Source organism: Oryctolagus cuniculus, chromosome 4 (genome assembly GCF_051225735.1).
Source record: "Oryctolagus cuniculus isolate XC-2025 breed Fujian yellow rabbit chromosome 4, ASM5122573v1, whole genome shotgun sequence".
In the NCBI taxonomy this organism is placed as follows: Eukaryota; Metazoa; Chordata; class Mammalia; order Lagomorpha; family Leporidae; genus Oryctolagus; species Oryctolagus cuniculus.
The window spans coordinates 57,120,061-57,136,965 of record NC_142870.1 but is presented as its reverse complement, the minus strand read 5'-3'; the positions used below and the strand labels follow the sequence as shown (position 1 = coordinate 57,136,965).

The following is a 16,905-nucleotide window of genomic DNA, read 5'->3' as shown; positions in this document are numbered from 1 at the left end:
CACCTGAATTCTACCACAAAGAACTTACATAAATCAATAGGTAGAATCATCTCAATTTATAATTATTTATAGAACTATTGCTCCCAGCAATAATAAACATCTGGTGAGGTCAGGAATGAATATTACCATACATTTGCCGAGTAGTATAGAGGCAAGTAACTTGGCAACTTCTCTTTTGCAAAATAAAGTTTAGAACTGACAGAAAGGCAATCTTCATTCCAACACATTTTAATTTGTTGTTTAGAACTCTGTGGTGACAGACTACAAACTTATAAACATGATTTTTTAAATGCCTTTGGAAAATGTCCTACTACAATATTTATAGCTCATTATATTCAAAGTATAAAGTACTGACTTTTAAATCAGTTGCATGAATTATAACTCAGTGCCATGATGACATGAATAATAATGCAAAAATCAGATTCATAATTTACTAAAATGTGGGTTGATAGATTGAAAAATTGATATTTAAATCAGGCATTTAAAATGTATGAATAAAAATTTTTAATCAACATGAAAATATCATTTGGGGGATTAATGTTACAGTTATAAATAGAAATTCATGTATTTTTCACATTTTGCTGCCACTGTTGATATTTACATGACAAAACTTTAGTAGACAATGCTATGTAGTAGATCTGAGTTATTTCAGAAGTGATAGAATTATCACTAGTCAAAGCTCATATTGAAAATATTAACACATTCGTCACCAATGATTCCTCAAGAAGCATAATTTGGACTGTTTATATCTTATTATCACAAAAAATATGATTCCCCAATCAACCCTGATATGGCTATACACACATACTTATATAAGCATGCATAAATAAATATATACTTGGAAATGCAGGTAGACACTTTAAGTATTACAGAATCATATTGATCATGTAAAATTCAAATCATTTATCAGCTTTTACAAAATTAATGGGGTTTTTAGTATACCTTTATCAATAGGACATATGAAAATGGTGGTAAAAATGGATAAATGTTAGCAAAAGTGTTGTAGGGTTAATGTGGCTTTCAGCAGATTTTTATAGAGAAGCATTCGCATAAATGGCTCCTCCCAATAGTGAAAGAGAAAACAGCATCCTTCACCCATCAGCTTACGTTATAAAGGAGCAGGTTCAAAGTGCTGACAAATGTTCCATTGTTTTCTCTCACAGAAATAGCAGCCGAGGACCTAAAACAGATTTAGAAGAAGGAAAGTGTTGATTAAATTTTAAACCAGAAGTTTCAGTTAGACCTGAATGTTAAAGTTAAGGCAATAAAACTCTTCAGTAAGCTGTCAGACTTTTAGCTGGGCCTGGAGTGGGCATACTGCTTAAATCAACGAAGAGATAAATAATCAAAAAGCAAGGAAGATCAAATATAAAGACAAACTGTTCTTTATGATCTTTTTATTTATAAAGTCATCCTTTTTCACTCTGCATTATATATATATATGAGACTTTTTGCAGAAAACCCTCATTTCATAAGAAATTGGATCTGATGGAAATATGCTTTCATCAGTTCCATTATTGTTTCATGAGATCAGGATTTTGTTTTACTTTGCTGCTATTACATGGCATGGTAAGTAGTAGGTGTGTAATAACTACGGATGTAACAAATGATTTTCCATGGATATTGCAGCTTCAGAATGTGTTCAATGTGGGGATGAGGGGGAGCAGAGGGAGATATCCTCCTCTCTACAACCTATATTCTGTTGACACAAGGCTTTTCTTTTCTCTGCATTGAAGTCTTGCTTTTGTTCAAGTTTCTTTTTTTTTTTTTTAATTATCACTGGGCTATTAACACTGATGACGATTATTTTTTAACAGAAGCAGAATGTGACTTCTATGTTTTCATATAACTAAGATGAAACAAAAAGTAGGACTTTTTTAATAGCAAACTATAAAACTGGAGACAGAAAAATTCCTCTTAATAATCACTTCATTTTGTCAAAAATATTTGACAAATACAGGTGATTACATTGTAACAGATAAAACCGTGTTCATTGAGTATGTGCTTTGGAATAAATAAATAAATAAATAAACAAACAAAGATTGCAACCTTAGTCCATGTCTAGAACTGTTTGGCTGTGGGTCATGCCATCTTCCCTGGGAAGCATGAGCACCAGTGGAGGTGAAAGCTCCCTCGGGAGTCATGAGACAACAGAATCTGGGACAGCAGAGTCTAACAGTGAAAATATATAGCACAACCCAGTGGGGAAGCAAGGCCCACTGATGTAGTAATCAAATGCCTCACACCTGGAAACACGGAAGGAGCTTCAGGACCACTTAAGCAACCAGGATTCTCAGATGAGGGGAACAAAGGGAACGCAAGGCAGACACCTGAGTGGTTTAAGCAGTTCTAATGGGGTTGTTTGTCTAGGTAATGACAATTAGATAGGAATAGATGATGATATTCATGATGATAACGAAGAAGAAGCAGGAGGAGGAGGAAGGGGAGGAGCAGGGAGAGGGAGAGAAAGAGAAAGAGAGACACAGAGATAAATTGCTCATAATATAATTCCCATTACATTGGGTGAGTTTGGCCATTCTTAATAAATTCTTAATAAATATTGGTATTTATGTAAATTTCTTGAAGATAAGAAATGACTCAAACACAAAGATAATGTAAGAAAGCAAGACTAAAATGCAAACTTACGAGGCAAGCTGGGTATTATTAACCAGGTATTCCAATGGATAGCTACAACTAAATTTGTAAAGAAGCCCAGGTAGATAGCTGATGATTGTTGGTGGGTCTGGAGTATCAATATATCCTGAAATATTTCCTATTTGTACTGAAGATGTGTTTCCGTAAGCACTGACTCCAGGAATTGTGGATACCTGTTAGAATGGTAAGTCAAATCTGTTAATTAAATGACTATGTATATAACAAATGCAAAAGAAAACACTAGACCAGATCATTTCTAGGGTCTAGTTAGCAACAAAATGCCATGGTTTTATACACATACAATGTTATTTATAAATGAATAAGGGTGTATTTTAATTAAATGAAACTTCATATTTATTTAAGGTACTCATATTTCACAAATAAGGAGGGAGATTATATGTTCAGAGGACTACAATTATTAAAATACTCATGAATTCTCTGGAATGGTTTAAAAGAAATGACTTTAATCTCATTGTCAAAAAATAATGCTCCCAACCCAAGCACCTTCATTGCTCTGGCTTCTGTGCATACTCCCTCAGTCACCTGCCCCCACTGCCTTCACTGTGGTGTATCTCACTCCTTCCTGGAGCTCATCTTCCCTGGAAAACTGTCCCTGCTTCCCCCACATGCACGCTCCATCACAACAGGAGGCTTGAAGAGCTTGCTGTCTTGCTGGTCCTCTCAACCTTCATCAGAACTCTTCATGGACAAGAGCCATCACAGCCTATTCACCTTTGCATCTTCAACAGAGCACAGTTATCTGCATCTTGGACCCCAAAAATATTTTTGAACAAAGCATGAAGATCTCAAATTTTCTGAGGATTATTTTTCTCAGGTTTTTCCTCTGTGGTTCAGAGAGTCTCATTCCCTTCTAGGACAGGAGTTCACAGATTATTTTTCAGGGGAAGCATAAATATCCAGAAGTTACACAAAAATATTGCCTATGTGTACATTTTGTTGGGGCTTTTTTGTTTTCACTGGACTCTCCAACCTTACTAAAATCAAAGCACTAGTATTTTAGGAAAGATTTGCAGCCATTTTGACCTTCATAAGACCAGAGGAGGACATAACTACTCCTACCATGTCAAATATAACAAGGTGCTCAATAAATATCCTTTGCAGTTATCACTGAGAACTGTAGCACTTAGTTTTCAACATTATAATAAACTTGATGGGTGAACCTAACAGCATATGAGCAAAGCTAAGGCAATTATCTACAAAGGAAGAAATGAAAATAAGTAAACCACTCCCTCCTCCCACTATTAGCCTGACTTGCTGGCTAAATACATCAATTCTACCTGTTGAAAAAATACACACACACACACGCACACACAGAACTTGTTCTCGGCTTTTTGACTGAATTGTTTTCTGGGTAGCAAGGCTTGGTGCCTTAAACCCAGAGAAGAAAACCATGAAGGAAAGGCTTCAGGGCATGAAAGGAGGGGTGGAAATGCTGTCAATCTGCGCACAGACTCCCTCCCTCAACAAGGAAACATAGGCATGTAATAATCAACCTGCCTCTTCTCCCTTAGGCTTGCTTCATAACTTTACTGCACACAACTCACGGAGATGAATAAACGTTTTTAATAAAAAGAGTCAACAATACCCAAGCTGCAGGCTTGGAAACGGTCATGGGCACAATATTCTAACTGTCCTCTGGGAAGAAGTACATAAGAAGGCTCAAAGAAATGTTTTTCCTGTCTTGCATCTCCTACCAACTCTTAGAAACTTTGTCTCTGGAATAATCAAGTTTTCCCCCGTATCCCAGGCAGTAATTTGTGAAGAGTAAAAGTCATGTGCAATGTATCGCCTTTTTGTCTTAGCTAGGATTTACCCATGAGATTATATCTAATCAAGCAAAACCAAAAATAGTACTAAGTGAATTTCAGTATAACTGATACCTCTCCCTGAAATCACAATATGAAGGCAAGTAAAAAAATTCATGGGGAAATGGAATTAAAAGATAAACTTGTTTGAATGTAAACGTTTTCCAAATTCACACAGGTTTTTTTTCATGATATGCATCTTTTATGAACTTTTTGAAGACCATATATTCACCTCAATTATTCAATTCTATTTTTGGTGTTCAAAGTGTTAATAAAGAAATGAATGATATAGACCAAACTCACTCAGGGTGGAAGTGTTCAAAGTGGTGTTTTGAGTTTCACAATGACTGGAGAGAATGTACCACTGGGATTCCATGGGTAAGATCAAATATAATAAACATGTTGAAATGCAAAGTTCAGTCTGACACAATGAAGAACTTCACACCAGAAACGTGGACAACTCTCTTTTATAAGCACTGGTGTCAACCATTCAATGACAAACATGAAAGAAAATTGCAAATTTCCCATTCTATCTTTGATCTTTCTTCCAGAATGAGTCACTGAAGCCACAGTCTAAGAGGTTCACCACCAAAGTCACTGGAACAAACATCCTTTCTATGAGCAGATTTTTCCAAAAACAATATGAGGAATATGGCTAATAATAAACTGTACAGAAATAGTCATCAGTCACTCACACAAAAGAATGTTGCCTAGGGTAGCACAGCTAACCTCAGCCCCCTCAACTGCCGGGGGAAGGCAGAACTGTATATTTAGGAGTGTAACCCTAAAACAGGCAAAGGAATGAGATTTGTTCCATTTTATTGGAATTTTTCTTGAAAGATAGATAGGACTTTTGATTATTTCATTAAATGGGAGTATTTTTATTTATGACCCCAGACTTAGCACACAATTTCACAGTCATCTTACCACTAAATTGTTTCCACAGCCCTCCAAGGTGCTGAGATTGATGATGAAAATGACCACTGCTGGAAAGGTGTTGTTATTGATGAAGCCCCTGCAGTGGGAATCCCCATGCCTCCCATTCAGTGCCAGATCTGTTTCAGAATAACCGGAGAAAAGCACCGTGCAAAAATTAATCTTCATCGTGATGGCCTGCACCCCACAGTAGACACTGATGTCTCGTTCAGCTGAATAAAAGCATAAGAAGCCAATGTAAGTCTCAATGGCGTAGTAGAGAGAACACAAATAACTTTAATATGCCTTTAAATATTTACTCATCTCCTTAGAAGTTTTAACTCATTTCTAGATTTGAATACCCCATAATACAATGAGCAAATTTATCCAGAAAATGGTTTCTGATTTAGTTATTTAGGGAGAGATATAAGAATGTAGGGATTACAGTTCATCTTTGCTTCCTTGCACCTGGTATTCAGCAGGTGTGAATTAAATGTCAGTCTAGTATTGTCAAATGATCAGAGAATTGAGGGGAAAAATTAGATTACTGTGGAAATTCAGAACTAGAGTAGCTGAATAATTCAGATCATCTGTCTAGTGTATGAAACTCAGTAACAATGCTGTGTTTTGCCAAGTAAAGGAAAAGAAGCAGTTAAATTCACCCAAAATCAAATAGCCACTTTAGAATCTGGTAACCCATTTTATACAAGATATTGTGACAAAATCCATCCAAAAAATTCTGTCTTATTTGTATAGATTGAAACCACTTTGAGGATAAAGGGGATGAAAAATTGTGCACTGATATTATTAACAAAAATGTACAGCTTTCTCAACCAAAAAAATTTGACAATGACTATTTGTGCCTCAATAAAATAATGAATTAGGCACAGAAATGTAAAACACAATTTGTATGGCACTCCTTGATGCCATGAGTTCTTAGTAAGGAGATATGTCCAACGTCTGTAGAAGTGAACTCACACACACATTCAAAATTTTCATACTTCTAGTTAGTTCTAAGTGTAGAACAAACTCTGTGTAGAAATGCAGAGTTTGGCTGCTATGTCATTCTCCACTGTCAAATGATTTTACTTTTATCTGATCTGGTGACTATTATGGGTTGAATTGTTTCCTCCAATATATATATATATATATATATATATATATATGTTAAGTCCTAACTGCCCATACCCAAGATGTTATTTGGAACCCCCTGCCTTGAGTTTGAATTTTTAACTAACTGTGACACAATAAATTTCAGTTGTTTTAAATCATCCACAAGACAAAAAGCTTCTGTTGTTTTAAGTCATCTTATTTGTGGTACTTCATCACGGCAACCATAGGAAACTAATACAGAAAACTTAGCACTTTTTAATAATCTATTTCAATAATTAGATATAGAAATCTGAAACAAGCATCAGATTTACAAAATGTGGGAAGATATAAACCAGACTGATTATACTATTTGGAGTGATGATTTTTATTTTTCAAAAGAGGATAACCAGGCCGGCGCTGCGGCTCACTAGGCTAATCCTCTGCCTTGCGGCGCCAGTACACTGGGTTCTAGTCCCAATTGCCCCTCTTCCAGGCCAGCTCTCTGCTGTGGCCAGGGAGTGCAGTGGAGGATGGCCCAAGTACTTGGGCCCTGCACCCCATGGGAGACCAGGATAAGTACCTGGCTCCTGCCATCGGATCAGCATGGTGCGCCGGCCGCGGCAGCCATTGGAGGGTGAACCAACGGCAAAGGAAGACCTTTCTCTCTGTCTCTCTCTCTCACTGTCCACTCTGCCTGTCAAAAAAAAAAGAGGATAATCAAACAAAATAAAATACATTCTGACAGATGATAGGATGTTAAGCAACATGAATATGTTATTCAAAAAATTTAGCATAAATTTAACTTGCATAAACATCTCAATCCTATAATAACAGTAAAACTGTTCAACATTATATTTATTTTCTGTACTTTTTTTTGTTTGGAAAATGCATTGTATTTTGTGGGCATGAAGAAGTCAACATGGAAATTTCTATCTTTGGTAATCATTTGAAACTAAAAATTACCCATAAAGAAAAATGAAAACTTTTACCATGGCTGAAAGGCAAATATTAAGCTAGATGGCATAAGAAATTCCAAGCAATATTTCCTTTGTAGGTGGAAAAATTAATTAATTATAAAGTATGCTTTGCCAACATAAAAGACAATGCATATTGTTTAAAATTAGGAAATATCTTTGCAGCCTTCTGTCGCTCCCCCTCTTCGTGGAGGAACGACACAGGACCCTGCGCTGTTCTTTCGTCTGCTCGGCCCTCCCCGGGTTTGCTGCTGGTTCTTCCCGGGTTGGCTACTATCCCTTCCACCTCCGTGGAAGGGCAGTTCCCCCTGGCCGCATTCCCCACTTCCGCAGGGGAGCGGCACACCGCCGGCCGGCTCTCTCGGGGGCTGCACAGGTGTTCCCTCAGATGTTCCCCTTAGATGTTCCTGGTGCATGCCATCTCTCTCCTCCTTTATAGTCCTCCTCCGCCAATCCATGCTCGGCTGCCCACACGCCGAGTACACTGCTCTCCTCCAATCAGGAGCAGGTCCTACAGTTTATTGGCTGAACTGGAGGCAGCTGTGCAGAATCTGTTTTCTTCTCTCCCAGCGCCATATTGTGGGAGAGCAGATGCATAGAATAAGTCTTAATTCCAGTAACAGTCTAGTCCGAGCTGCTCCCCACACCTTCAACAACATTGATTATTTAAATGCAAACATACCCCTCAAATGTATCTTTCCCTAAAACAATATAGTTCATTTTCACAATTATTTTTGAGTACTTATGGGCTTCAAAGTACATCTTAAATCTATTGACTTTTCTCAACTTATATGCTATTCCTTGACCCGTGTCATCAGTGTTTTCTCTTTGGTATATTGCATTAACTTCCTGATTCCTTTATTTCCACCTCTAATCCCCTTCAATTAGTATAGCTTTAATACTTTCATCTGGTTAAGTAAACTTCTTGCTCTAATTGACAAAAGCTACTCATTTCACTTAAAACAAAAGTCTAAAACCATTCAGGTCCTCAAGACTCTCCATGATCCCCTACCTGCTACCTCTGCATTTTCATCTCCCTCTCTTCTATCACCCTTAATCCATATATTTTTTTCTATCATTTCTTTGAGTGATCACAGCCAAAATAATGTAAACTTCCTGTGTGGGATTGTTTAGAATATGGGCTTCAGAAAAATTTGGGGGAGATGACAATGCTCTCTGTCTTGATTTCAGTGGGCATTATAGGAGTATATGCAGATGTTAACACTTGAAGTTATACTCTTAAAATTAGCCCATCTTCTTGCATGTAAATTATTCCAAAATAGCATACTGTAAGCTTTTAAATCACTATAAAAGTTTACACATATGGCCTTCATTTTTTTTTTGCCTCTATTTACAATAATCCTCCTACCTCCAAGCTTTTTGTAAGTAGCCACAACCCAGATTTCCAGGCCTCAGATTTCATTTTCTCTTCCAAAAGACTTCCCTGATCTGTATCTAACATATGCTACTCTGCTGTATGACATCATATGGCATAAGAAGTATATATATTTGTGTATTTTTCTTCTCAAATAAAAGTCTGAGGAGGCAGTAAAGCTATTATATTCACCGGTGTACTCCAGTGAGTATCTAATTAATTAATTACATAAATTGTTGGCCACAATAGACTGCACAGAAGATTCAAAAAGTACTGCCCCTGTCCTGAAATATAATATGTTACAGGAGATAGACATGATAACTTGGTCCACACTGGCAGATTGCATCAGAGCTATGGGGTGGCATAGAAGGCCAACATTGCCCAGACCAGCTGGTTGGGAATGGCCTGGAGAATGTGGTATTGAGCTTGGTTTTGATGTGTCAGTACATCATAAATAAGGAGTAAAAAACTTATAACACAAAGGAGACCAGATGAATAATGAAAAATGCTCAGACTGGTTAGGAGTTGGTTCATTTTCATTAAAATTTAAAATGGAAAAAAAAATGACAGGAAATGTGGCCAAATGGCAGGCACAGGAAAAAAAATCATAGGAGATGTCTACATGTAAAATGATCTCTTTAAAATAGCAAAATGTCTACCTGAATGTCAAATCAAATTCTCAACTATTAAAGAGCTTGCTAACAACTCTTTATGCCCAGTGAAATAGAGAACAAGTATTATTGCATTACTTGATATATCAGAAATACACAAAGTGGATACAAACTAAAAAATAATTTCACAAAAGAGGTTTTATTCTCCTTAACTTAAGCCAGCTAAAGACTTCAGTTTCCTCACCTCCTCGTGGGGAAATTCATTCTTGCTTAGAATACTTTGAAAATGGCAGTGCGTACATGGAGAGCTCTTTTCTGTGCTCTGCTTTATAGCGAAGACTTGTAACCCCTGCAATGGAACTGAATTTCCTAAAAGCTGATCCCACTTGAAGATATGATAACAAACAAAAGGCTTTATGTAGTGTAAGAAAAGCAATCTGTTCAAATCCATCCTAACCCAGTTTTCTAAAGACTTTTCACTGTCCTTCAGAGAAACACTGGTTATAGATACTAAAGATACCCATGCAGCACAACTTTGCCATTTCTGAGCCTTTCAGGGAGAAAAAAGATGAAGCTTCAAGTCCTCAAAGGGCAAAAATCTCTATTTTCTACCAAAATAACAGTTGCCCTCAATAATTAAATTTTTGAGTTTTTTACTGTCCATTCCTAGCCTGAAAAACAACATACTATTCAACAATACTTGAGTAGTAAACAACCAATGAACACAAGCAAACAAAAAAAACAAGGATAAGTATTTTTGAGAGATTTGACTTCGATGTTCTGTGTTTAAAGATACTCAGTATGTGCAAATGGCACACCTGATTACATAGTTTATGTGCAATTATGTTTCAAAAATGGCCATTTTTCTCCCTGATATTTTTTCTTTGAACTTTTATTTTAATAAATATAAATTTCCAAAGTACAACTTTTGAATTATAGAGGTTTTTCCCCCATAACCTCCCTCCCACCCACAACCATCTCATCTCCCACTCCCTCTCCCATCCCATTCTTCATTAACATTCAGTTTCAATTATCTTTGTATATAGAAGATCAACGTATATAATAAGTAAAGATTTCAACAGACTGCACCCACACAAACACACAAAGTATAGAGTACTGTTTGAGTAGTAATTTTGCTGTTAATCTGCATAGTACAACACATTAAGGACAGAGATCCTACATGGGGAGCAGGTGCACAGTGACTCCTGTTGTTGATTTAACAATTGACACTCTTATTATGGTGTCAGTAAGCACCCGAGGCTCTTGTCATGAGCTGCCAAGGCTATGGAAGCCTCTTTAGTTCACCAACTCTGATCTTCTTTAGACAAGGCCATACTCAAAGTGGAAGTTCTCTCCTCGCTTCAGAGAAAGGTACCTCCTTCTTTGATGGCCCGTTCTTTCCACTGGGATCTCACTCGCAGAGATCTTTTATTTAGGTCATTTTTTTTTTGCCACAGTGTCTTGGTTTTTCATGCCTGAGAAACTCCCATGGGCTTTTTGGCTAGATCTGAATGCCTTAAGGGCTGATTCTGAGGCCAGAGTGCTGTTTAGGGCATTTGCCATTCTATGAGTCTGCTGTGTATCCTGCTTCCCATGTAGGATCATTCTCCCTGCTATTTTAACTAAGCCAATCTCTTCATAAAATTTTTTAAAAAGATTTATTTATTTGAAAGTCAAAGTTACAGGCAGAGAGGGAGAGATCTTACATCTACTGGTGTACTCCCCAGATGAGTGCAACAAAAGGCTGGGCCAGGCCAAAGCCAAGATCCAGGAGCCTCATCTGGGTCTCGCATGTGGGTGGTAGGAGCACAAACTCTTGGATCATCTTCTGCTGCTTTCTCCAGGCCATTAGCAGGGAACTAGGTTGGAAGTAGAGTGCTGAGATATAAGCCAGAGCCTGCATGGGATGCCACCCTTACTGGAGATTACTTTACTGACTATGCTACAACACTGGCCACCACAAAATTTTTTAAGTGCAATATACAATTGAATTAGTAAAAATAAATTCTGTATCCCTCTCATCTATTATCTAGGTAATGGGATGGTCTGTCTCAGATTTTCTAAAATTATGCAGATTTTATATATCCTGTTACAGTGTCAGGTACTCTTATTACCATGTATTAAAAAAGCATTCTGATTTGGAGTTCATCAAATATGGTTATTATACAAGTGGAGTAAGCAAGGGATGGGTACAATTCTACAGAAACATCACTCAACTTACATATCCTTAATAAAGGTTTATCCTAGAATATTTAATTATACCTTGCCTTTAGATAAACTTATGTGGCACAAATAATTCACATATCTAATAAACATATCTTATTGAGTTCTTTTTCCCCAGTCAACTTGCTTAAATCTAACATCCAGATGAGGACCAAGTTCCCTAGCTTTGTTTGATAGACTGAATTATTTTTGTCTCCTCTCTGTTCTGTTACATTAGAAGTCTACAATTCCTTTCACTAGCATCAGATTTGTTTTTAACATCTTCTGATAATTTTATAGACATGACACAGAACAATGCAATTATTCAAATAATTTGCATACATGTATAATACAAAGGTGGCAACACGTTGAAATTTTGCTGTACGGTGATACTCAGCATTGCAATGCATTTGCTCAAAATATTCTTTTACCACTGAGCTGAAAAAATAAAAATCCATATGAAAAGAAATTCTGGAGCTTAGTGTATAATATAACCAAAAGTTGCAAAGAACAAAGCCGAAATATACAAAATCAGTGCCTTCAGTTTCTTATTAGCCTAGAGGCTATTGTTTGTATTTATTTTCAAACTCTAAAGTATGCACTGCTTCATATAACAAAGGATTCCAGGAAAGCATTTGTTGTATGCATATGTTGTGTCAGTCTCTGTAATGGGCTCCATATGGATGGCAGGTACCCAAGTACTTGAGCCATCATTTCCTGCCTCCCAGGATGCCCAATAGAAAGAAATTGGATTAAATGTGAAGGAACTTGGACTAGAAACAGGCATTGAGATATTGGATACTGCCATCCCAAGCAGCATCTTAACCACAGCTCCAAACACCCACCAGACTAACACTTCTTAGACTCTTGTGCAAATGAGTCATCAGAGCATTTTGTTAAAACATAGGTTCTGATGCACTAGATCTAGGGCAGGACTCGAGTTTCTGAATTTCATGAACACTCCCAGGTAATGCTGTAAGTCTCTCAGTCCATTGAGCTGCTAAGTCACAACTTTGTTGGATGGATCAATATATATATATCAATATATCAATATCAATATATCAATATCAATATATATATCAAATATATACTGATATGATTCACTTGCTTACAAGAATGAAAGGTCTGGATTTAAAGAAAGAAAGGTGGGAAATGGACAAGAAGCATGAAGAAAATGCAAGAGTCTGGCTCCTGTCCTAGTTGGGGAAATCAATTGGCTTGGGATCTTGATTTCAAAAAAAAAATAGAGCTAATGGAAGACTCTGGGAGAGAGGTAAATCTATTGTACTCCTGAAACAACAATATGAAACAAAAGTGGGAAGAGAGTCAGTCTTCTTCAACCCCCATCTCTAATCCACTCCACAAACAATAACTATAGTAGAGAGCAGGACTGCCACCCCAAAAGGCAACTATGCCAAATAGAGTAGTGTTTCTAGTCTTCCAGCAAATGTGGTGCCGCATCACGGGGTCACAAAGTTCAGGGGAAAAGTGACGGAACAAGAACATAAGCCTGAGCCATTTCAGGTTCTTATTACCCCTGCCTTCTTTCAAGATCCTAATTCAGTCTCATTACCATATTTTTCTCCACAACCCCAACCCATTTGCACCCTCATCCCCATCCCCACCCCCACATCCTTCCTTGGGTTTGGAAGTTGCTTGGCCAAACTTGAAGAACCTTATGAAGGAATTCACCTCCACCTATTGCCCTGCCCCTCTCCAGACCCTTGGCCCACCTAAGATATGAAAATACTCAGCCCCTGGGGTCTGCGCCCTCCGTCACATGTTCAATCTTTGTGCACAATGGCAGTTGGATGACCTCTGCAAGTTTATTTTCTTTGAATAAATTTGGCCTGGCTGAGAGTTCGTATCCTGTCTCCTCTTTGTTCTGTGCCACTTTTCCTTACAAAAAGAAGCTTAGTAGATTTTCCCTGAGCATGTGAAATACCACTGGAAGAACTCTGAAACAGTGCAGAAGCAGGGTCTACAATAAGCAAGTGGAGGTACCATGCAGTTCATATATAGGCATTCTGTTAACTATGATGGTGTGTGCATCCATGGGTTGGTACTGTACATAAGAACAGTATAGAACTAAAACTGGTAAGAAACAAAAATATCCTCAATATGGAGGGAGGAGACTTTTTAAAGCTAAAGAAAGCTATACAGTACCATAGAAAATTTTACTTGGAAATGATTTACTTCCTGACCTCTAATAAATATAATAATTTAGATCATCTTAGTAGATTATAAAAGTAACTTACATATCATGTATCATTTCTGCTTCCATCTATAGAATCAGAGTAGTGATAGCTTGTGTGACACAAACTGCTTAGACAATAGATGTTAAATACGTTGTTTTCATTCATCCTTTATAAGTTTCATCTCCTCTTACCAAGTTCTAATACAAGACTGAGGTTTTGGTGCTAAAAGAGCAAGAAATCCTGAAGGGGTATTGATATTTCATCTACACAAAATACCAACGGCTGATGAGAAATTTAAGTCAATGAGGAATTCCTGTTTTCTTTCTATATTGAACAGGTTTCTTGCCACCTCAGTTTTTCATCACAACATCTGTTTCTTGTTAGCAAATGCAAGCTGTTGTTTCCAGTATTGTAGGAAATTCATGTACAGTCTGAGGCAAACTTTGCCAGCTTACAATCACACTTGCAGCTCCACATTCTTTGGAAGAAGTATCCGTTCATCTCTTTCAGGCAGAAAAGAAACCATATGAGTGCATACAAATAGAGGAAATCTAAAATTCACATAATAAAGAACTTTGTTTTAAAAACAAAGAAGGACATGGACCCTGAATTATTTGGTCCTGAATTTAGTGATTAATTGCTGTCTTCTCCACTGTGCCTTATCACTGTAGATTAATCAGATCATGATCAGTAATCCCACCTAGGTCAGTTCTGCCTCATCTGGTCTAATAATTGAAGTCACAGGTGTGCAATGGAAAGCAGGCATTCTCTTGACAACTTGGAAACCAAGGTAGAGGAATTGGCCTTTCTTATCTACAGAGAAGGCCAGAACATACTCCCTGGGGGTAATTGTTCCATTATTGGCTTGTATTTTGTCTTTGGGCATGGAATAATGCAATGGTAAAACAAAGTCTAAACAACATTAGACAGTTCATTTTGCTTGATTTACAAAATTTCGATCAATTTAAGTTATCCATGAATTCTATTAATTAAATTTTTGATTTTCAATCTGATTTCCTATGGAACAGCCATGTTCATGGAAATATTAATAGTTACTACCAGAAAAAAAAATATTTTCTTAGTTAAGCAGGCCCGGAAAAGGCTAAACAAATTCCCCTGACACTTGACATTTCAGACTTGTTAACACGGTAGTCCATTTTGATCTCTATCTATATAAGGCTTTAAAAAAAAAAAAAAAAGATTTCTTTATCTGAGATGCAGAGTTAGAGACAGAGAGAGGGGTCTTCAACCCACTGGTTCACTTCCCAAAAGGCCACAATAGCTGGAGCTGGGCCGATCCAAAGCCAGGAGCCAGGATATTCTCCCAAATCTCTCATATGCGTGCAGGATCCCAAACCACTTGAGCCATCTTCCACTGCTTTCCCAGGCCATTATCAGAGAGCCAGTTTGGAAGAGTAGTAGCCAAGACTCGAACCAGAGCCCATATGGAATGCTGGTGCCACAGGCAGAGGTTTACCCTGTTGAGCTCCGGCACTGCCCCCTCCATACTGTTTTTTAAATTTAATATTCAAAATTCAATTTTTGGTAGCCGGCGCCGCGGCTCACTAGGCTAATCCTCCGCCTTGCGGCGCCGGCACACGGGGTTCTAGTCCCAGTCGGGGCGCAGGATTCTGTCCCGGTTGCCCCTCTTCCAGGCCAGCCCTCTGCTGTGGCCAGGGAGTGCAGTGGAGGATGGCCCAAGTGCTTGGGCCCTGCACCCCATCGGAGACCAGGAAAAGCACCTGGCTCCTGGCTCCTGCCATCGGATCAGCGCGATGCGCCGGCTGCAGCGCGCAGGCCGCGGCAGCCATTGGAGGGTGAACCAACGGCAAAGGAAGACCTTACTCTCTGTCTCTCTCTCTCACTGTCAACTCTGTCAAAAAAAAAAAAATGGAAAAAAAAATTCGATTTTTGATCTCAATATCTGATGAAAAGATTCCTGGTTTTATGTCCTTGTCATTAGCTAACTTTGAAGTATTAGAAAAATTCCAATCTTAAAATTACACTACTGTAAAGTGGGGACTGAAAATCATTTTTTAGGTTTTTTTGTAAGGAATAAGAGAGAACTCTGTATTGTACCTAGCACTCAACACATGGAGCCTATTGTTTTATTAGTGCTATTTTAAATAAAATGTCAAGAAAAACCAGGAAGTACACGCAGTTTTCCATAACTGGTTTGTTAACCATTAGACAGTGGAAGGCCATGAATTAGTTTCTAGTGAGATAAATCTACTTCTGTCCTGAGTTGTGTCTTTACCATCAAAGATTTCTCTTTTTTTTTTTTAAAGATATTTTTATTTATTTGAAAATCAGAGTTACAGAGAGAAAGAGAGAGATAGAGGGAGAGAGAGATCTTCCATCTGCTGGTTGACAACTCAAATAGCTGCAACAGCCGGGGCTAAGCCAGGCAGAAGACAGGAGCCAGGATCTTTGTCTCCTATGTGGGTGCAGGGGTCCAAATACTTGGACCATTTTACACTGCTTTTCCCAGGCACATTAGCCACTAGCTGGACCATAAGTGGAGCAGCCAGGACTCGAATCAGTGCCCATATGGGATGCCAACATTGCAGGTGGGGGTTTTACCTCCTATGCCACAATGCCAGCCCCTCAAGATTTCTTTAGAGGCTAGAAAGTTTAACCCACATACCTTTCCCTTCCAAAAATGGACACTAGTACCAGAGGTATCCATCAAAGAAGCCAGGTACATTTCTTTGTATTATTTTACTCAAACCAACTAGTTCCTTGGTATCTAAAAGTATATTCTGCTTTGAATTTTATTCTGGGGAGAATAGAATTATAATTCTAGTGGTATACAAATCTACTCCTTGCTATGAGCAAGGACAGACAAGAGTTAACTAATTTTGAAATCAAATAGTATCCCTTTAACTTCAAATGAATTAGACCATGGTGTTCTGTTGGTCCAAGGAAAAATTCCATGGAAATTAAAAAAAATAGTTCTAATGTCATGAAACAGCTAAGGTCAGAGTGGGTGACATGATTACTTTAGTCATTATTAACATTGCTTTGCATTTAGAAAGCTCTTCGCCTTTGCCAGAC

At 37.9% G+C, this 16,905-nt stretch overlaps 1 protein-coding gene across 1 annotated transcript in view; it reads right to left on the bottom strand.

Annotated features, from left to right (window-relative positions):
- Nucleotides 1-16,905, bottom strand: part of ZPLD1 (zona pellucida like domain containing 1) — a 45,436-nt gene that overhangs the window by 24,058 nt on the left and 4,473 nt on the right. Inside the window, exons 2-4 of the mRNA XM_008267008.5 lie at nt 5,409-5,629; nt 2,647-2,828; nt 1,108-1,180 (exon numbers count right to left, since the gene is read on the bottom strand). Of these exons, the coding sequence (XP_008265230.1) occupies nt 1,108-1,180; nt 2,647-2,828; nt 5,409-5,629 (476 nt within the window). The remainder of the gene's footprint in view (nt 1-1,107; nt 1,181-2,646; nt 2,829-5,408; nt 5,630-16,905) is intronic.